The sequence below is a fragment of the Leuciscus leuciscus genome (genome assembly GCF_965113295.1).
Source record: "Leuciscus leuciscus genome assembly, contig: SUPER_11_unloc_2, whole genome shotgun sequence".
NCBI classification, from domain to species: domain Eukaryota; kingdom Metazoa; phylum Chordata; class Actinopteri; order Cypriniformes; family Leuciscidae; genus Leuciscus; species Leuciscus leuciscus.
The window spans coordinates 862,031-875,902 of NW_028118545.1; the positions used below are offsets into that span (position 1 = coordinate 862,031).

The 13,872-nt window shown below is 36.5% G+C and overlaps 1 protein-coding gene across 1 annotated transcript in view; it reads left to right on the forward strand.

Moving 5' to 3' along the window:
* Nucleotides 1-3,374: 3,374 nt before the first annotated feature.
* LOC309510111 (uncharacterized protein) overlaps nucleotides 3,375-13,872 on the forward strand; it is a 47,812-nt gene continuing 37,314 nt past the window's right edge. Inside the window, exons 1-2 of the mRNA XM_082191195.1 lie at nucleotides 3,375-3,568; nucleotides 9,542-9,656. Of these exons, the coding sequence (XP_082047321.1) occupies nucleotides 3,491-3,568; nucleotides 9,542-9,656 (193 nt within the window). The 5' untranslated portion in view covers nucleotides 3,375-3,490. The remainder of the gene's footprint in view (nucleotides 3,569-9,541; nucleotides 9,657-13,872) is intronic.

A 13,872-nucleotide genomic window follows, 5' to 3' on the forward strand; every position in this document is an offset into this window, starting at 1 on the left:
GAGAGACAAACGCGATGTCAGCTCGCACTCGCAGTGCCTCGTACATAGTTAAAACAATGATTAAAATATCATCATAGTTCATATTAAGGAGAGAGTCTACTGATGCTCTAATGAGAGTTAGTCGACATGTAGTTGCAAAGTTACGTATAGTCGACAGAATGTTCAAAAGGGACCATCAAAATAAAGTGTTATCGTTACTTTAGTTGGTTTAGTTGACAAATCAGCCATTGAAAATAGAAATAGAAACTAAGCCATTACATCTTTATTAAAAGCCTATTCTGACCTCTGCGAGAGTGGTTAGATGAAGTGGACTGACGTCCAACATCTGGGTTCTGCTTCGCCCTCGTCCCGTGAGCCTGACCTGTGGACACAGAAACAGAAAACTCAGAAGACAGAGATGGTAAATATCCAGGACGATCCTGGCTCTGTGTCTGGGTCGGGTCTGGCAGCGGCAGAGGTGGACAGTAACAAAGTACATTTATTTGAGTACTGTACTTAAGTACACTTTTTGAGTATCTGTACTTTACTTGAGTAAGTTACTGTTTTTTCTGGAAACATTTTACTTTAACTTCACTACATTTGAAAGACAAGTATCATACTTTTTACTCCACTAACGTTACATTTCTGTAGAAAGTAGTTGGATTCTGACATCAATCTGACTTTCATTTTCAATGTTGGGTTTGGTCTTTTAAATGCTCATTTTGTCATTGTTTTGGAGCACACTAGCTTATAACAGTGGCTGACATATTCATCCTAAAAGCCAAAAATCTTTAAATAGGGCCCTATTTGAGGGAACAGCCCGAAACTATTGTGGACGTTATTGAGAGCACTTATTCAATCTCACATTCAATCCCACTACAGGAACTGTGTTCTAGAAATAAATGATATATTGATATGAGGGTGGGTAGGTAGGCAGGCATAGATTCAGAGGCATAAGGTACTGTAAGTATTACAAACAATAATAAAACAATGCATTGACATTTACTTTTTACTTTTGATACTTAAGTACCTTTAAAAACAAGTACTTCTGTACTTTTACTCAAGTAAAAATCAGTCTTTTCAACTTTTACTTGTAACTGAGTAATATTTGACCAGAAGTATCTGTAACTTACTTTGTCCATCTCTGGGCAGCGGATCCTGATCACGGTCATCAGAATCGGGCCTCCAAACCTCCCGACCAGCCGTCTGGCAGAAAGCAGCTCTCCTGGATCTGGAGTGCTCTAAGGATGGAATATTTCACATATCACATAACGTTAGTTTAATCATAATCAATAATCAATGTCTGTGGTCAATTACAGATTTGTACTTCAGTTAAGTTGCTCAAATTCAATTCAAGTTTATTTCACATGCAATGAATCAAATAAATGGGATCAAATGGGATCAGTCAGTCATTGTACAACACACCATAAAAAATTAATTAAAAATTAAAGCACTCACTTCCTCTTCCACCCATCATTCGATTACGAGCCATCGACAACCTGAAAGAAAATCAGAACAAAATACAAGACAAGACAATACAATAGAAATATCCTCTTAAACTAAATAGAGTTACTCCCCTGAAAAAAATATCAAACAAGCTAACGTTACTTCTAAAATAGGAAAAGAACTATCAAATAAAAGTATTATCAGATGACGCTTTCAAAAAGTATATATCCTCCGATGTCCTTCAAGAATATAGGTCTCCTCTCAGCAATCCAGAAAAGCTTCAAAGTATCGAGTTTCGGCCAGAAAATTCTCCGCAAAAGTCAGTCTGTTAATTCGCCTCGTCTCTCAACCAACAGACAGCGGTCGATCGTTGAGCAGAGAGATACATGCAGATCGCAGAATTCATAAAACGCGTCGCCATAGCAACTAACATTCGAATCATAACATGCACGCACGCCCAGACAGCGACCGGTTCGAGTGTAAATATATATGCAGTCAGAATTCATAACCTACATAGCAACTAAAATTCGAACCACGCATGCACGCGCACATTACTCAATTTATTAAATAATTGCAACCTTAATGTTGACGTTTTCTTTAATATGATTTTCATTCTTTCAGACCAGTTTTATTATTAAAACCCGTGGAAAATGCGCGCAAAAAGGCACAAGAGAGAATAAATCGGACATCATATAAATAAATAATTAAATTGGCCCTTTTCCGCATATTTATAAAGGCCAATCAGCTTTCAATATCACTAATACACCATCCAACCGGTTAGTAGTAGTGGTGAAGAAATCCAAATTATTTTTGAATTCTCTATTAAAATTGTTCACAATTGCTACCCAGTTGAGTTAACTATAAACGTGCTAAATTTGCTCTGCAAGTGAACGTCGTCTTGTGGTGCCATCTTATATTTTTTTTTTAATAATATTTATTATCAATGTCAGTGGTCTGGTCACTTCAAATTGTTACGTTGGTTTCACTTTGTTTTGGTCCATTTAAAAAACAGCCTAAGCGAATGTTATATCTGTTTATTTTTCTGATTCATCACATTACAATAAAATCAACTGTATTTAGATGGGAAAATTATTCTCATCTGTTTCATTTCATTAGCCTCCAGACTTGCTTAAAAAAAAAAAAAAAAAAAACAGAACCATTAAAGCTATTTTTGTGACAGTAACGTCATATAATATATAATATTGAAAGTATTGATTTTAGAAATATATCTTATTATGTATGGTATACATAACATATTGTGCTTTTTATTTATTTAGTTAAATTACAAACATTTCAAGTAGTCTACAATGCAACAAAAAACTAAATGAATACAAGGCACTGTAAATACAATTCAAAATGTATAAACCAAAGAATAACAACAACAACTAAAGTATAAATGTACATAATAATAATAAAATAAAAAATAAATAATAAATACAGAAATTAAAGTTTATAATATCAGGGCAGTTATATGTATTTGAAAAGCTTTAAAATTTGTATTGTTTTTATAAGCTTTTTGTTTTGTGATCTCATGTTTAAAAGATATTCTAAGTATATTGTGAGATCAGTGTTATAAAAGGTAATATAGGAGGGTTTCTTTTGAGTTATTTTTGTCTTATGGATATAAAACTTCGCCAAAATAATTAAAAGATTAATGATATAATTTTGTTTTTCAGAAAAAGAATTCACAAATCTAATGACTAGGCAATTTTAAATATGAATATTGCACATATTAATTCCATTGGCTGGTCCAGCAACCAATCGCATTGCATCTCGCGTGGGCCGAGGTTCCGTATCTGCTTTACTTTTCGAAATGGATGATCCCCATGGAGGGAGAACCTGGATTTGTAAAGTTGGGACGGTTGTTTTATTCTCAACGATATGAAAAGTGTTGCCACTCCCATTTATTGCACATGTTCCCCCGAAATTATATTGCACGACCCGTAAATATGCAGGCAAACGCGGTTGCCTACTATATCAGTCGAGCCAATAGTGCGGCAAGATACTGAAATAGGATTATTATTAACCAATCAGATGTAGCTTATTTAGAACAGCTGTTACACGTATGATTCAGCTTTCGGACACGAGCAGCAGTTGCGGCGGCAGCAAATTGACCATCGCCAAGGACATTATTTCTGTGATTGTAAGTATTCATTTAATTAGAATATGATATCTATATAAAATGTTTGTTTTGTACGCTGTGTTGTTAAGCGTCTCGTTAGTGTCGTTTTAACCCTTGTATGGTGTTCGGGTCTGTAGGACCCGGTTTCATTTTTTATCAAGAGAAAAATTATACGATTATTTATTTTTTCAAACTCAGACTCATTGGCCTTGGCTCATTTTCTGTGAAGAATATATATCTGAACACATTTTCAATGACCACACCACACACACCACACACACACACACACACACACACACACACACACACACACACACACACACACACAGGCTGTCCGGCTAGACCCGGGGCTAATAAAAGTGTGAAAATTGTAGGTCCTGTGTACCTTTACTCTGTCCTCCTCCTGTCAGAGCATATTGTTAGTGTGTGTGTGTGTGTGTGTGTGTGTGTGTGTGTGAGAGACGTGTGTGTTCTTGTATATGGTTTATGAGGACACAAATGTGTATAATGACATGGGTATTACAACGTAAACATGGTTTATGAGGACATATGTGTCCTTCTAAACCAGGGGTTCTCAAACTTTTTGTGTGTGTGGACCACTATTTGTAATCAAGAATTTTCGCGGACCACCTCATAATACACATAATAAAATATGTCTACACACAGTCCTACCTGAATTAATCTGCACCTCTAAATAGGCTTACTAGCACTAAAACTATAACTGGTCATCACATCACAGGCTTGTTAAAGGAAAGTTTACTGCACACAACGGCTGCCACATATTTAATTTATTTATTTAGGCTACTCAAGCGCCCAGGGCATAATCAGGTTCATTTGAACAACAGGCTTATTTCCATAGCAATGTAGTATGGAATCTATACAGTAATAAGAACACTGGAATATAGTCAACATTTCAAAACCTTTGGCGATTTTAGGGGATTATTATTATTAATCTTCAGAGTTTTACAAGTCCTCAAAAAGTTTGTCCACTTAACAGCACATCTGCAAAACATTTCAGAAACGCGAGATCAAGAAACTAACTGGAAATTAAATAATAACAGGCCTTATTCATTCCATTTATAAACATTTCGTTTCATATAAACTGCCTATGCCTAACTGTGCGTTCACACACCGGACGCGAATAGGAGGATCTTTGTTGACATCTTTGTACGCATGCGCGAGTGGTTGTGTGGCAACAAAACAAACAGTATTGCGGACAGTAAAGACGCGACGAGCATTTTCAAGAGAGTTAGCGGGCGAAATCCACAATATATAAGCACTTTAACATCTGAAGACCGGAGGAGGTTTGGAGAGAAGCTCAAAATTTGTATTGGTGACAAAATCGAAGTTATTCAAAGCCCATATGAGATCTGGGATGACAAAAAACGTTGGTCCGACTTGCCCGTGTCTTGGCCACCAATCTGCTGGGGAGACATTTATTCTTATTTAATAGAAACCCCTGGACCCTTCACTCATGAAAGATTAAAGGCTTTCAAAAGTCTTGAGGCCTATGATTATTTTGTTTTTTCGAAAAGTTGGGCCGATCTTTTCTGCCAAACAGAAAGCAGTGATCGTGCTAAAAGCAGAGGTTAGAACAGCCTTTTCTTTTGCTTTTAAGTTTTGCGATCCAGAATAGCCCATTTTGATGTGAGGAACATAGTCTGGGTGCTGTGGATCGCGGTTTGGGACACCTGAATCAGAACGCGAAAACATGACTCGGTTGATTTGACTCAGTTTTATTTATTTTTTTATTCAATCTTCTATAAATACATAGTCACTAAGACTTAGGCCTACCATGAACAAAATGAGCCTCACAAACTCGATCAGTAACGTTAGCTGCAGGAATTCAGGCTTTCTTCGGAGCGTCCAGGTTCAATCGCCTAATTGCACGCAACCATTTCTTTCGTTTTTCGCGATCCTTTTCGGAGGGAATTCGAAAACTTTTTATCAGGCCCCCAACGAGCCGTACTCGACCACACAGCAAGAGTGAACCATCCTCTTCTCTAAATCCTCCTCCAAACGTGCAAAACAATCAAATTACAGGTATCTAGCGGTGTTTCCTGCCACACGATTCCCATGATGCAACGCGACAAACATAAACAATGACGTCACAAAAGATCCGCCTATAGCGCATCAAATTCAAAAAGGGATTATGTGAAATTCGCGCCTGCCGCGTCCAGTGATACGCTTGACCACTTTGTATCAATTCGCGCGTCAAGAGCTAAATTGACGCGCGTAAAAACAAAAGTTTGAAGCGAAATTTCGTCCGTTGTGAACGCACCATTAAAGGCTATGCGTGTGATGTGATAATGAGAACATATTTGCCTCTGCCCTTTTCTCTTCAGAGAACCTGTTGCTATCCACCGAACCAATGTTGTGGTTCTAACGGCACTGAACTTGAATGTCACGGCCGAACACCACTAGGCTATTTTAGTAATCACACAATAACTTGACAATTTAATTAAAATGTTATATCAATATAGGCCTACATATTCTTTTTACTTTTCTTTTTTTATGGGAATTTCCTGGTAAAATGAAGGTAAAAAAAAATATTATTTAATATTTTATTTAGCCTTTCCACGGACCACCTGCAGTACCCTCACGGACCACTAGTGGTCCGCGGACCACAGTTTGAGAATGGCTGTTCTAAACCAAACGGCTTAAAAAACATACTAAATCTGTGATTGGTAGGTTTAGGGGTAGGGTTAGTGTAGTAGGGGGATAGATTATACAGTTTGTACATTAGAAAAACCATTACGCCTATGGAGAGTCCTCATAAACCACATATCGGAGTGTGTGTGTGTGTGTGTGTGTGTGTGTGTGAGATTGTAAGTGTGAGTGCAAGAGTGAGTTCTGTGTTTCTTAAAGGGATACTCCACCGAAAAATGAAAATTCTGTCATGATATGTCAATGATAATAATAATAGCTAATTATTATTTTTTCCCGACCAAATGTGACCAAAACGGTTATAAAAATGCTGTCGTTATAACATTTCATGGTGTGACACAGACTTCAGAGCGGCCAAAGCGTCAACAAGCTTCCCGTACTTTTTGACAAGCGTCCTTGACAGGGCGGCCAGAGCTTCTTTGCAGCTCAAGTCGGCGGCGGTGTGAACGTACAGTTAGCTCTCCAGTTAGAATATTGGCTTCTTACTGACCCTTTAAAGGGATACTCCACCGAAAAATGAAAATTCTGTCATCATATACTCACCCTCATGTTGTTTCAAACCTGTATGAATTTCTTTATTTTGCTGAACAGAAAGGAATATATCTAGAAGAATGTGAGTAACCAGACAGTTTTAGATACCATTGACTTCCATAGTAGGAAAAAAATATACTATGGAAGTCAATGGTATCTAAAACTGTCTGGTGAGGGTGAGGGTGAGTATATGATGACAGAATTTTCATTTTTCGGTGGAGTATCCCTTTAAAGGGTCAGTAAGAAGCCAATATTCTAACCGGAGAGCTAAGAGCTCAAGTTAGAACTGCATGTAATAGAAACAAAATTATAAGTATAACTATCAAACATAGTATTTTGGTTATTTAACTTTAAAATCTATATTTTATTGGATATATTTTATTGTATTTTGGTTAACTGGCCGGTATTTTGAGATCGCAATAGACGTGAAGGACTATAATGCGTTAAGAGCTCGCTCAAGTACTGGGGAGCTAAACCATTTAGTGCTTAACATAACCCATAACATTACTATAGTAGAAGTTTGGGGACTAAACGCATAAATAGAAACCGGTTTATTCCACGATCTCGACACCTCAGTGTGGAGATAGGGAAAAAACGGCATTGCCCGACGAGGAGGCTGAGATATAGAGTTTTACTTATATTTTCACTCTCATCATAACCGGCTGGCCAGTAATATTTAACTTGGCAACAGCACTAGATAAAACCTCCTTTTAAAAGCTCCTCTTTATTCAACAGAGTTATGAGCTGACTTGTTTATTTATTTATTCATAAACATCTGCTTTATTCTTTATATTTTTAATTGTTTTGTTCTCTTAACAAAAACACTAACGATACCAATTCCTCGGAACTGGAAATCGCAGCATGAGTGCCTCATCCCGGGGAGGAGAACCCGCAGAGCGTTTAAAGGCAGAGATAGGGCGGGGCCCGTCTCAAACCCCGCTGTTCGATCCATTTGCGATCCCCAAGATGCGCGTCGACGCCGTGCCTCGGCAGCAGCGGGACCCGCGCCTCGGGGAGCGCGCACCGAACCGTCCTCCTCGAAGAATGGCCGGCGGGAGCGGAGCGTCCTCACGGACAGCTTCTCGCAATGCTCACAGTCAGCCCCCTCGAGAACTGACTGTTGGCATGCTCCACTCCCAAACAAACAACACAAAGCTGAAGTGTGTGTCCTCCCCACCCGTGATATAACGTGGGCAGGGAACAACACAAGGCTTGCTTGCTCTCTTTTGCCATAAAATATATATATATATATATACAGTACCAGTCAAAAGTTTGGAAACATTACTATTTTTAATGTTTTTGAAAGAAGTCTCTTATGTTCATCAAGCCTGCAGTTAAAAAACAAAACAAAACAAAAAACAGTAATATTATGAAATATTATTACAATTTAAAATAATGGTTCTCTTTTTTAATATATTTTAAAATGTAATTTATTTTTGTGATGCAAAGCTGAATTTTCATCAGCAAGTACTCCAGTCTTTGGTGTCTTATGATCCTTCAGAAATCATTCTAATATGATTATTTGATACTCAGTTATTATCAATGATGGAAACAGTTGTGCTGTTTAATATATTTTTTTGGAATACTTTTTTCAGGATTCATTGATGAGTAAAACGTTAACCGCATTTATTCATTAAAACAGCATTTATTCAAAATAAAAACATTTCTAACAATATAAATCGTTACCATCACCTTTTATCAATTTAACGCATCCTTGTTGAATTAAAGTACTAATTTCTTAAAAAAAATAAAATTATTGTTACCAATCTTTTGAACGGTAGTGTATATTGTTACAAAAGATTTCTATTCTAAATAAATACAGTTCTTTTTAACTTTTTATTCATCAAATTATCCTGAAAAAAGTATCTCAGGTTATAAAAAAAAAAATTAAGCAGCACAACTGTTTCCAACATTGATCATAAATCAGCATATTAGAATGATTTCTGAAGGATCATAAGACACCAAAGACTGGAGTACTTGCTGATGAAAATTCAGCTTTGCATCACAAAAATAAATTACATTTTAAAGTATATTAAAAAAGAGAACCATTATTTTAAATTGTAATAATATTTCATAATATTACAGTTTTTTTTTTTGTTTTTGTTTTTTTAACTGCAGGCTTGATGAGCATAAGAGACTTCTTTCAAAAACATTAAAAATAGTAACATTTCCAAACTTTTGACTGGTACTGTATATATATATATATAGGTACTCGATGCAGCGCCAAATGGGAGGAGCTAGAGCTCCAGCTCCTCCCCTCGCTGGAGCTCCAGCTTCACCCCGCTGGATTTAGTGGGCGGGGCCGCGCATGCGCAGGTTAACTTTCTCGCTATCAAAGAGTTACGTCACGATCTGATTTTTTTTCCCTGGAATGGGATCAAATATGGACTTTTAATGAAAAATAAAAAAGTTGAATATTTGATAAATAATATTATACTGTTTGTTAAATTCTATATCCACAAATGTCGTTTCACAAAATCTCTTCCAAATGTGAATGCATTAAAAAATGACTTTTCTTTATTTTGTAAATCCTTAAAGAAAATTGATACAGTCCCTGCTATTAAATTCTTCTTACTTATATTAGAATATCAGTTTATATAACCCCCTATGTTAGGGAATTTGAATTGTTCTTAAGTTTGCTTATTTATTTTTTAGAATATTGCAATCAGTATTTACTCATCAAATGTTCTCTCCTGAATCGTATGGTAAATTAACTTATTTATAACTGTCTTAATTTATGTTTCAAGAACAATAGTTATTGCACATAGAGTAAGTCGAGACTTTCTTATTTTACAGCAGAGAAGGAAGACCAGTCCTATATCAACGCAAGCTAATCGAATAAGTCCTTTGTTTCGGGTGAGGAAGGAACATCTGGTGCCCAAAGAAGACAGAAAGGTGCGCGAGTCCATTGGTATGTCTTGTATTGAAACAATGCTGTAATATGTAGTACATAATTTGATCACAGTAAATTTGAAATCCGGAAATCAACACCAATAGAGTTAATTTCAACACTTTGAAAGTGTATATATGGGAACCACCCACTAGGGTTGGGCGGTATTACGGTAATATCGGATACCGCGGGATCTTAAAATAGCACCGGTATCAGTTTCAATACCGTCATTACCGGCACTTATATAGCCTATAATATATATAATTTATTTATTGCCTAAAAACTGCTTATGTGTGGTTGCAGTTTGGCAATATTTCTGGTTCCAACCGCATGAGAAGGGAGAGGCGGTAAATACAAGAGATGTAAACACCTCTTAACCTAATGTCGCATCTCCGAAACAACCGCCCACTCACTGCTGCCAGGATGCATTTTGTTCTCGAGTTCATTAAATAAGCGCATTAAGTTTCGTATTTGTTAAAATATTATAATGTTATTTTTTCCATCTTTGTTGATTATGAAAAGTGAACGGCACAAATAAGATGGGATGCATCGGGAGTCAGACGATTTGACCACTTCAATAAATTTCGTTTTGTAAAAGGCCTCTTTAAAACGAATTTCGTTTTGTATATATTGTTTCTTAATTTTAATACATTTTTCATCAACCAATTTCCTGGATAATCATGACATGATGGGCATGCCGCGGTCACTTGCATTGAAATCTCATAAATTAACCGAAACTCAGTGTAGGCTATGCCTCACAGACATGGCAAATATATATAAATAAAGCTTGAAATTTATTTAAACGAAACAATTCAAAACGAAAGAAATAGGCTACTCACTGATTAGGCTAAGTAATCCATGATGTGCATTTCTCTCTAGGCGCGTTCATACGGAGATGCGATCGTCAATTTCATTAAACGAAACCATTCAAAACGAAAATAAATAGACTAGCCTAACGTACTCTCTGTAATCCATGATGTGCATGTCTCTCTATAGCGTTCAGATGCCGATCGTCAATTTCTTTAAACGAAACAATTCAAAACGAAAAAAAAAAGGCCACTCTCTGATTGTACAGAGATGGCGATCGTCAACTTCCATCTTTGCAGAAAAGTTGTATTAATAAAAATCAATGGACACGTGTCACCGGATTACAGAGGCACTTTTTGCTTGTTGCACGCACACAGATATTATGTTGAATAATGGTGGGCTCCGGCTCATAATAACAGTTAATGCCGTCGGCCTGACTCAGACACAACGTGCAGGGGTTGGGCTTGATTTTTTATTTATTTTTTGCCCGATCTGGCATTCAGTTTTTGACGGTGTAGGCACAAGCCAACAGTTTGGTGACGCCGTCTGAGCCCATTATGTCATAATTTTTAATTAGTCACGGTAATACCGTATACCCCGGTAAAATAGGGAGGAGGTTTGACGGTATCAAAATTCGAATACCGCCCAAGCCTACCACCCACAAAGTGTTAGTTCAACACTTTCAAAAGTGTTGCCTCTCGCAACACCGACACAGTGTAACAATATGAACACTAAGAGAGTAAAATTTTAACACCAATGCAGAGAACAACAACACTGTTACAGAGCTGGGTGCAGCTTTGTAGCAAACACTGGCAGAGTTAAACTTCTACACTGTTCTGGTGTTGACCTAACACTTTAAAAAATGGAAATGACAATCTTCTCAACCTTATAGGAGTCAAATTTTACACCATCCTGGTGTTGATGGAACACCTATTTACAAATAAAAAACAACACTAAAGGAGTTACCAGTTTTTCTTATTAGGGTTTTGCATTACCTACTTTAAAGAACTGTAAAATAAACTAACAATTATTTAATCTGAAAAGAATAAATTCACTTTGAAATAAACACATCACTCTGTATTACTCTTTCAAAACTTTATTCCAGCACAGAGCACCAATACATCTAGCCAGTACTTTAAATTACATGAATACATTTTTTTTTTTTTTTTTTTTTTTTACAAATAACAGTCCAAAACTATGTAAAATAGACTGTCATTTCCATAGGACATTTGTAAATCAAACGGCTTGTGGTAAAACAATTCGTCAGGTTTTTTGAGCACAAGACTGTTCTCTTGTGCAAAAACACTGAAAGCATGAAGATGTTCAACAAACTCTGATTCCATACATGATGCCAAAAAAAAAATTCCATCCATAATAAAAATGTTAACAATTTTTCCAAAGACAGGTGCATCATCAACCAAGTCTAAGCACACAACAAGACCAGTACGATACTCCGTACCATGACACTTAACCCACGGTGTGACCGTTAATTCACTTGAGAGTAGAGGCCGACCGATATGGGATTTTTAAGGCCGATACCGATACAAATATTTGGTGATTTAAAAATCCGATATGCCGATATATATATATATATATTTTTTTTTTTAATCCAGAAACGCGTAACAAAACATGAACAGATTTCCCAAACATATGTTATTTGTTTTAAATCCAGAAACGCGTAACAAAACATGAACAGATTTCCCAAACATATGTTATTTGTAGTTATTTCACAATTTCATAATGTAGAGTCCTCAGCCTTACTAAAATAATATGATAATGCAGTTTAAAAATAAACTTGTTTGTTTTATTGTCACAACAGAACAGACAATATTAAAGTTCTGATAAATATAATGTATATTAAAAATACAAACTTAAGATATGAAACTTAAAGTCCTTTGAACAAAAAAAATCAACTATTATTATTAATATTGACAGTAATAATTTTTAAAAATCAATGATGATGATATTATTATTATCATCATCATTTGTATTATTATTAAACAAGACAAAGGTCACTCCTTGTGTGTGTGTGTGTGTACCTTTAAATGCAATGTAAGTCGCTTTTGATAAAAGCGTCTGCCAAATGTCAATGTTATAAGCTACCTTATAATTACAATGTCAACTTGCTTATCCCTTTACCTGCACTCTTTTAATTCTATCCATCTATTCCATCAAGCTACAACAAACCATTTTCAATCATCATTTGCTGCCTGCCTTCTAAAATCTACTATTTAGTGATGCACTAAATACATTATGTGACTCGTTAATGCTGCGGCTAAACGAAGTCAGCAACGCACACTTGGATTTCACACACGTGCAGAGCCGTCGCATAGACTGTGCGAACTGTGCGACCGCACAGGGCCTCGCGCTAATAGGGGGCCTCGCAATCCTGCTGTTTTTATTTTATTTTTTACTTTTTTAAACATCTCGCGTGAATGTAACAATTCTACAAATAAATAAAACATATCCAATTAACGGGCAGAGCATTCATTTCGTTCGTTTTTTTTTTTTTTTTTTTTTAAATAAGAGAAGATCGAAATGTGTTATTTAAATCAAGTGACCAAAGTGCTCGCAGTGTTTTCTCGTGCGGCTTGCGCACACGCCGCACTGTCTTCATTTGGACGCGCGCTTCAATCCGTTGTGGATACTCTAACATAATGCACACAAATGTGTCCCTGCTTGATATACAACCACTGATTAACATATATGGTTTTGATGAGAAAAAAAAAACTAACGTTATACGAGAAAAATAAAACCATACGAGATCAGAATCGAACCTACAACCTCTGACACGCTAGGCAAAAGTTATACCACTGGACCATTTAGATACACATTGCTTAAATAGGCGGATTCGTTGTTGGACAGTTGATTTTTTCCCCTCTGAAATAAATAGCAAAAAGTCATAGCTGAGACTATGTCCATGATTATGTATTATTCTACTTGATGAAAACGTATTACAGCAAGATTATGCATGCAAAAGAATTAGAACAGCTACGTCCGTGTGACTGTGTAATTACTGCGCAATTGAGCATACACATCAAAGAGCAGGGCCTCGCATTTCAAGTTCGCACAGGGCCTCGCACCCCACCAGCGACGGCACTGCACACGTGTAAAAGAAAAGCTAACTTTTATGCACAGGCTATGTTTGATACTTTTTCTCTATGTCTAAATGTTCACTCCTCGCGTGCCTAACTTACATTTTACAATGCAGAGACTGGAACTACAGATATGCTAGTTATAAATACAGTAATCATTACTTTATTTAGGCAGAATAAGTTCGTTGTGATAGCCGCGTTCGGGCCAGAAGCTCCACAGCGCTTCACTAAAACACGCCCGTAACACGCCTCTCTGGAACAACGTCACACTTACCCATCATTTCACCGACAAATGGAAGTTTTATCAGAAAACGAATCAGAAATCACTGGAAACA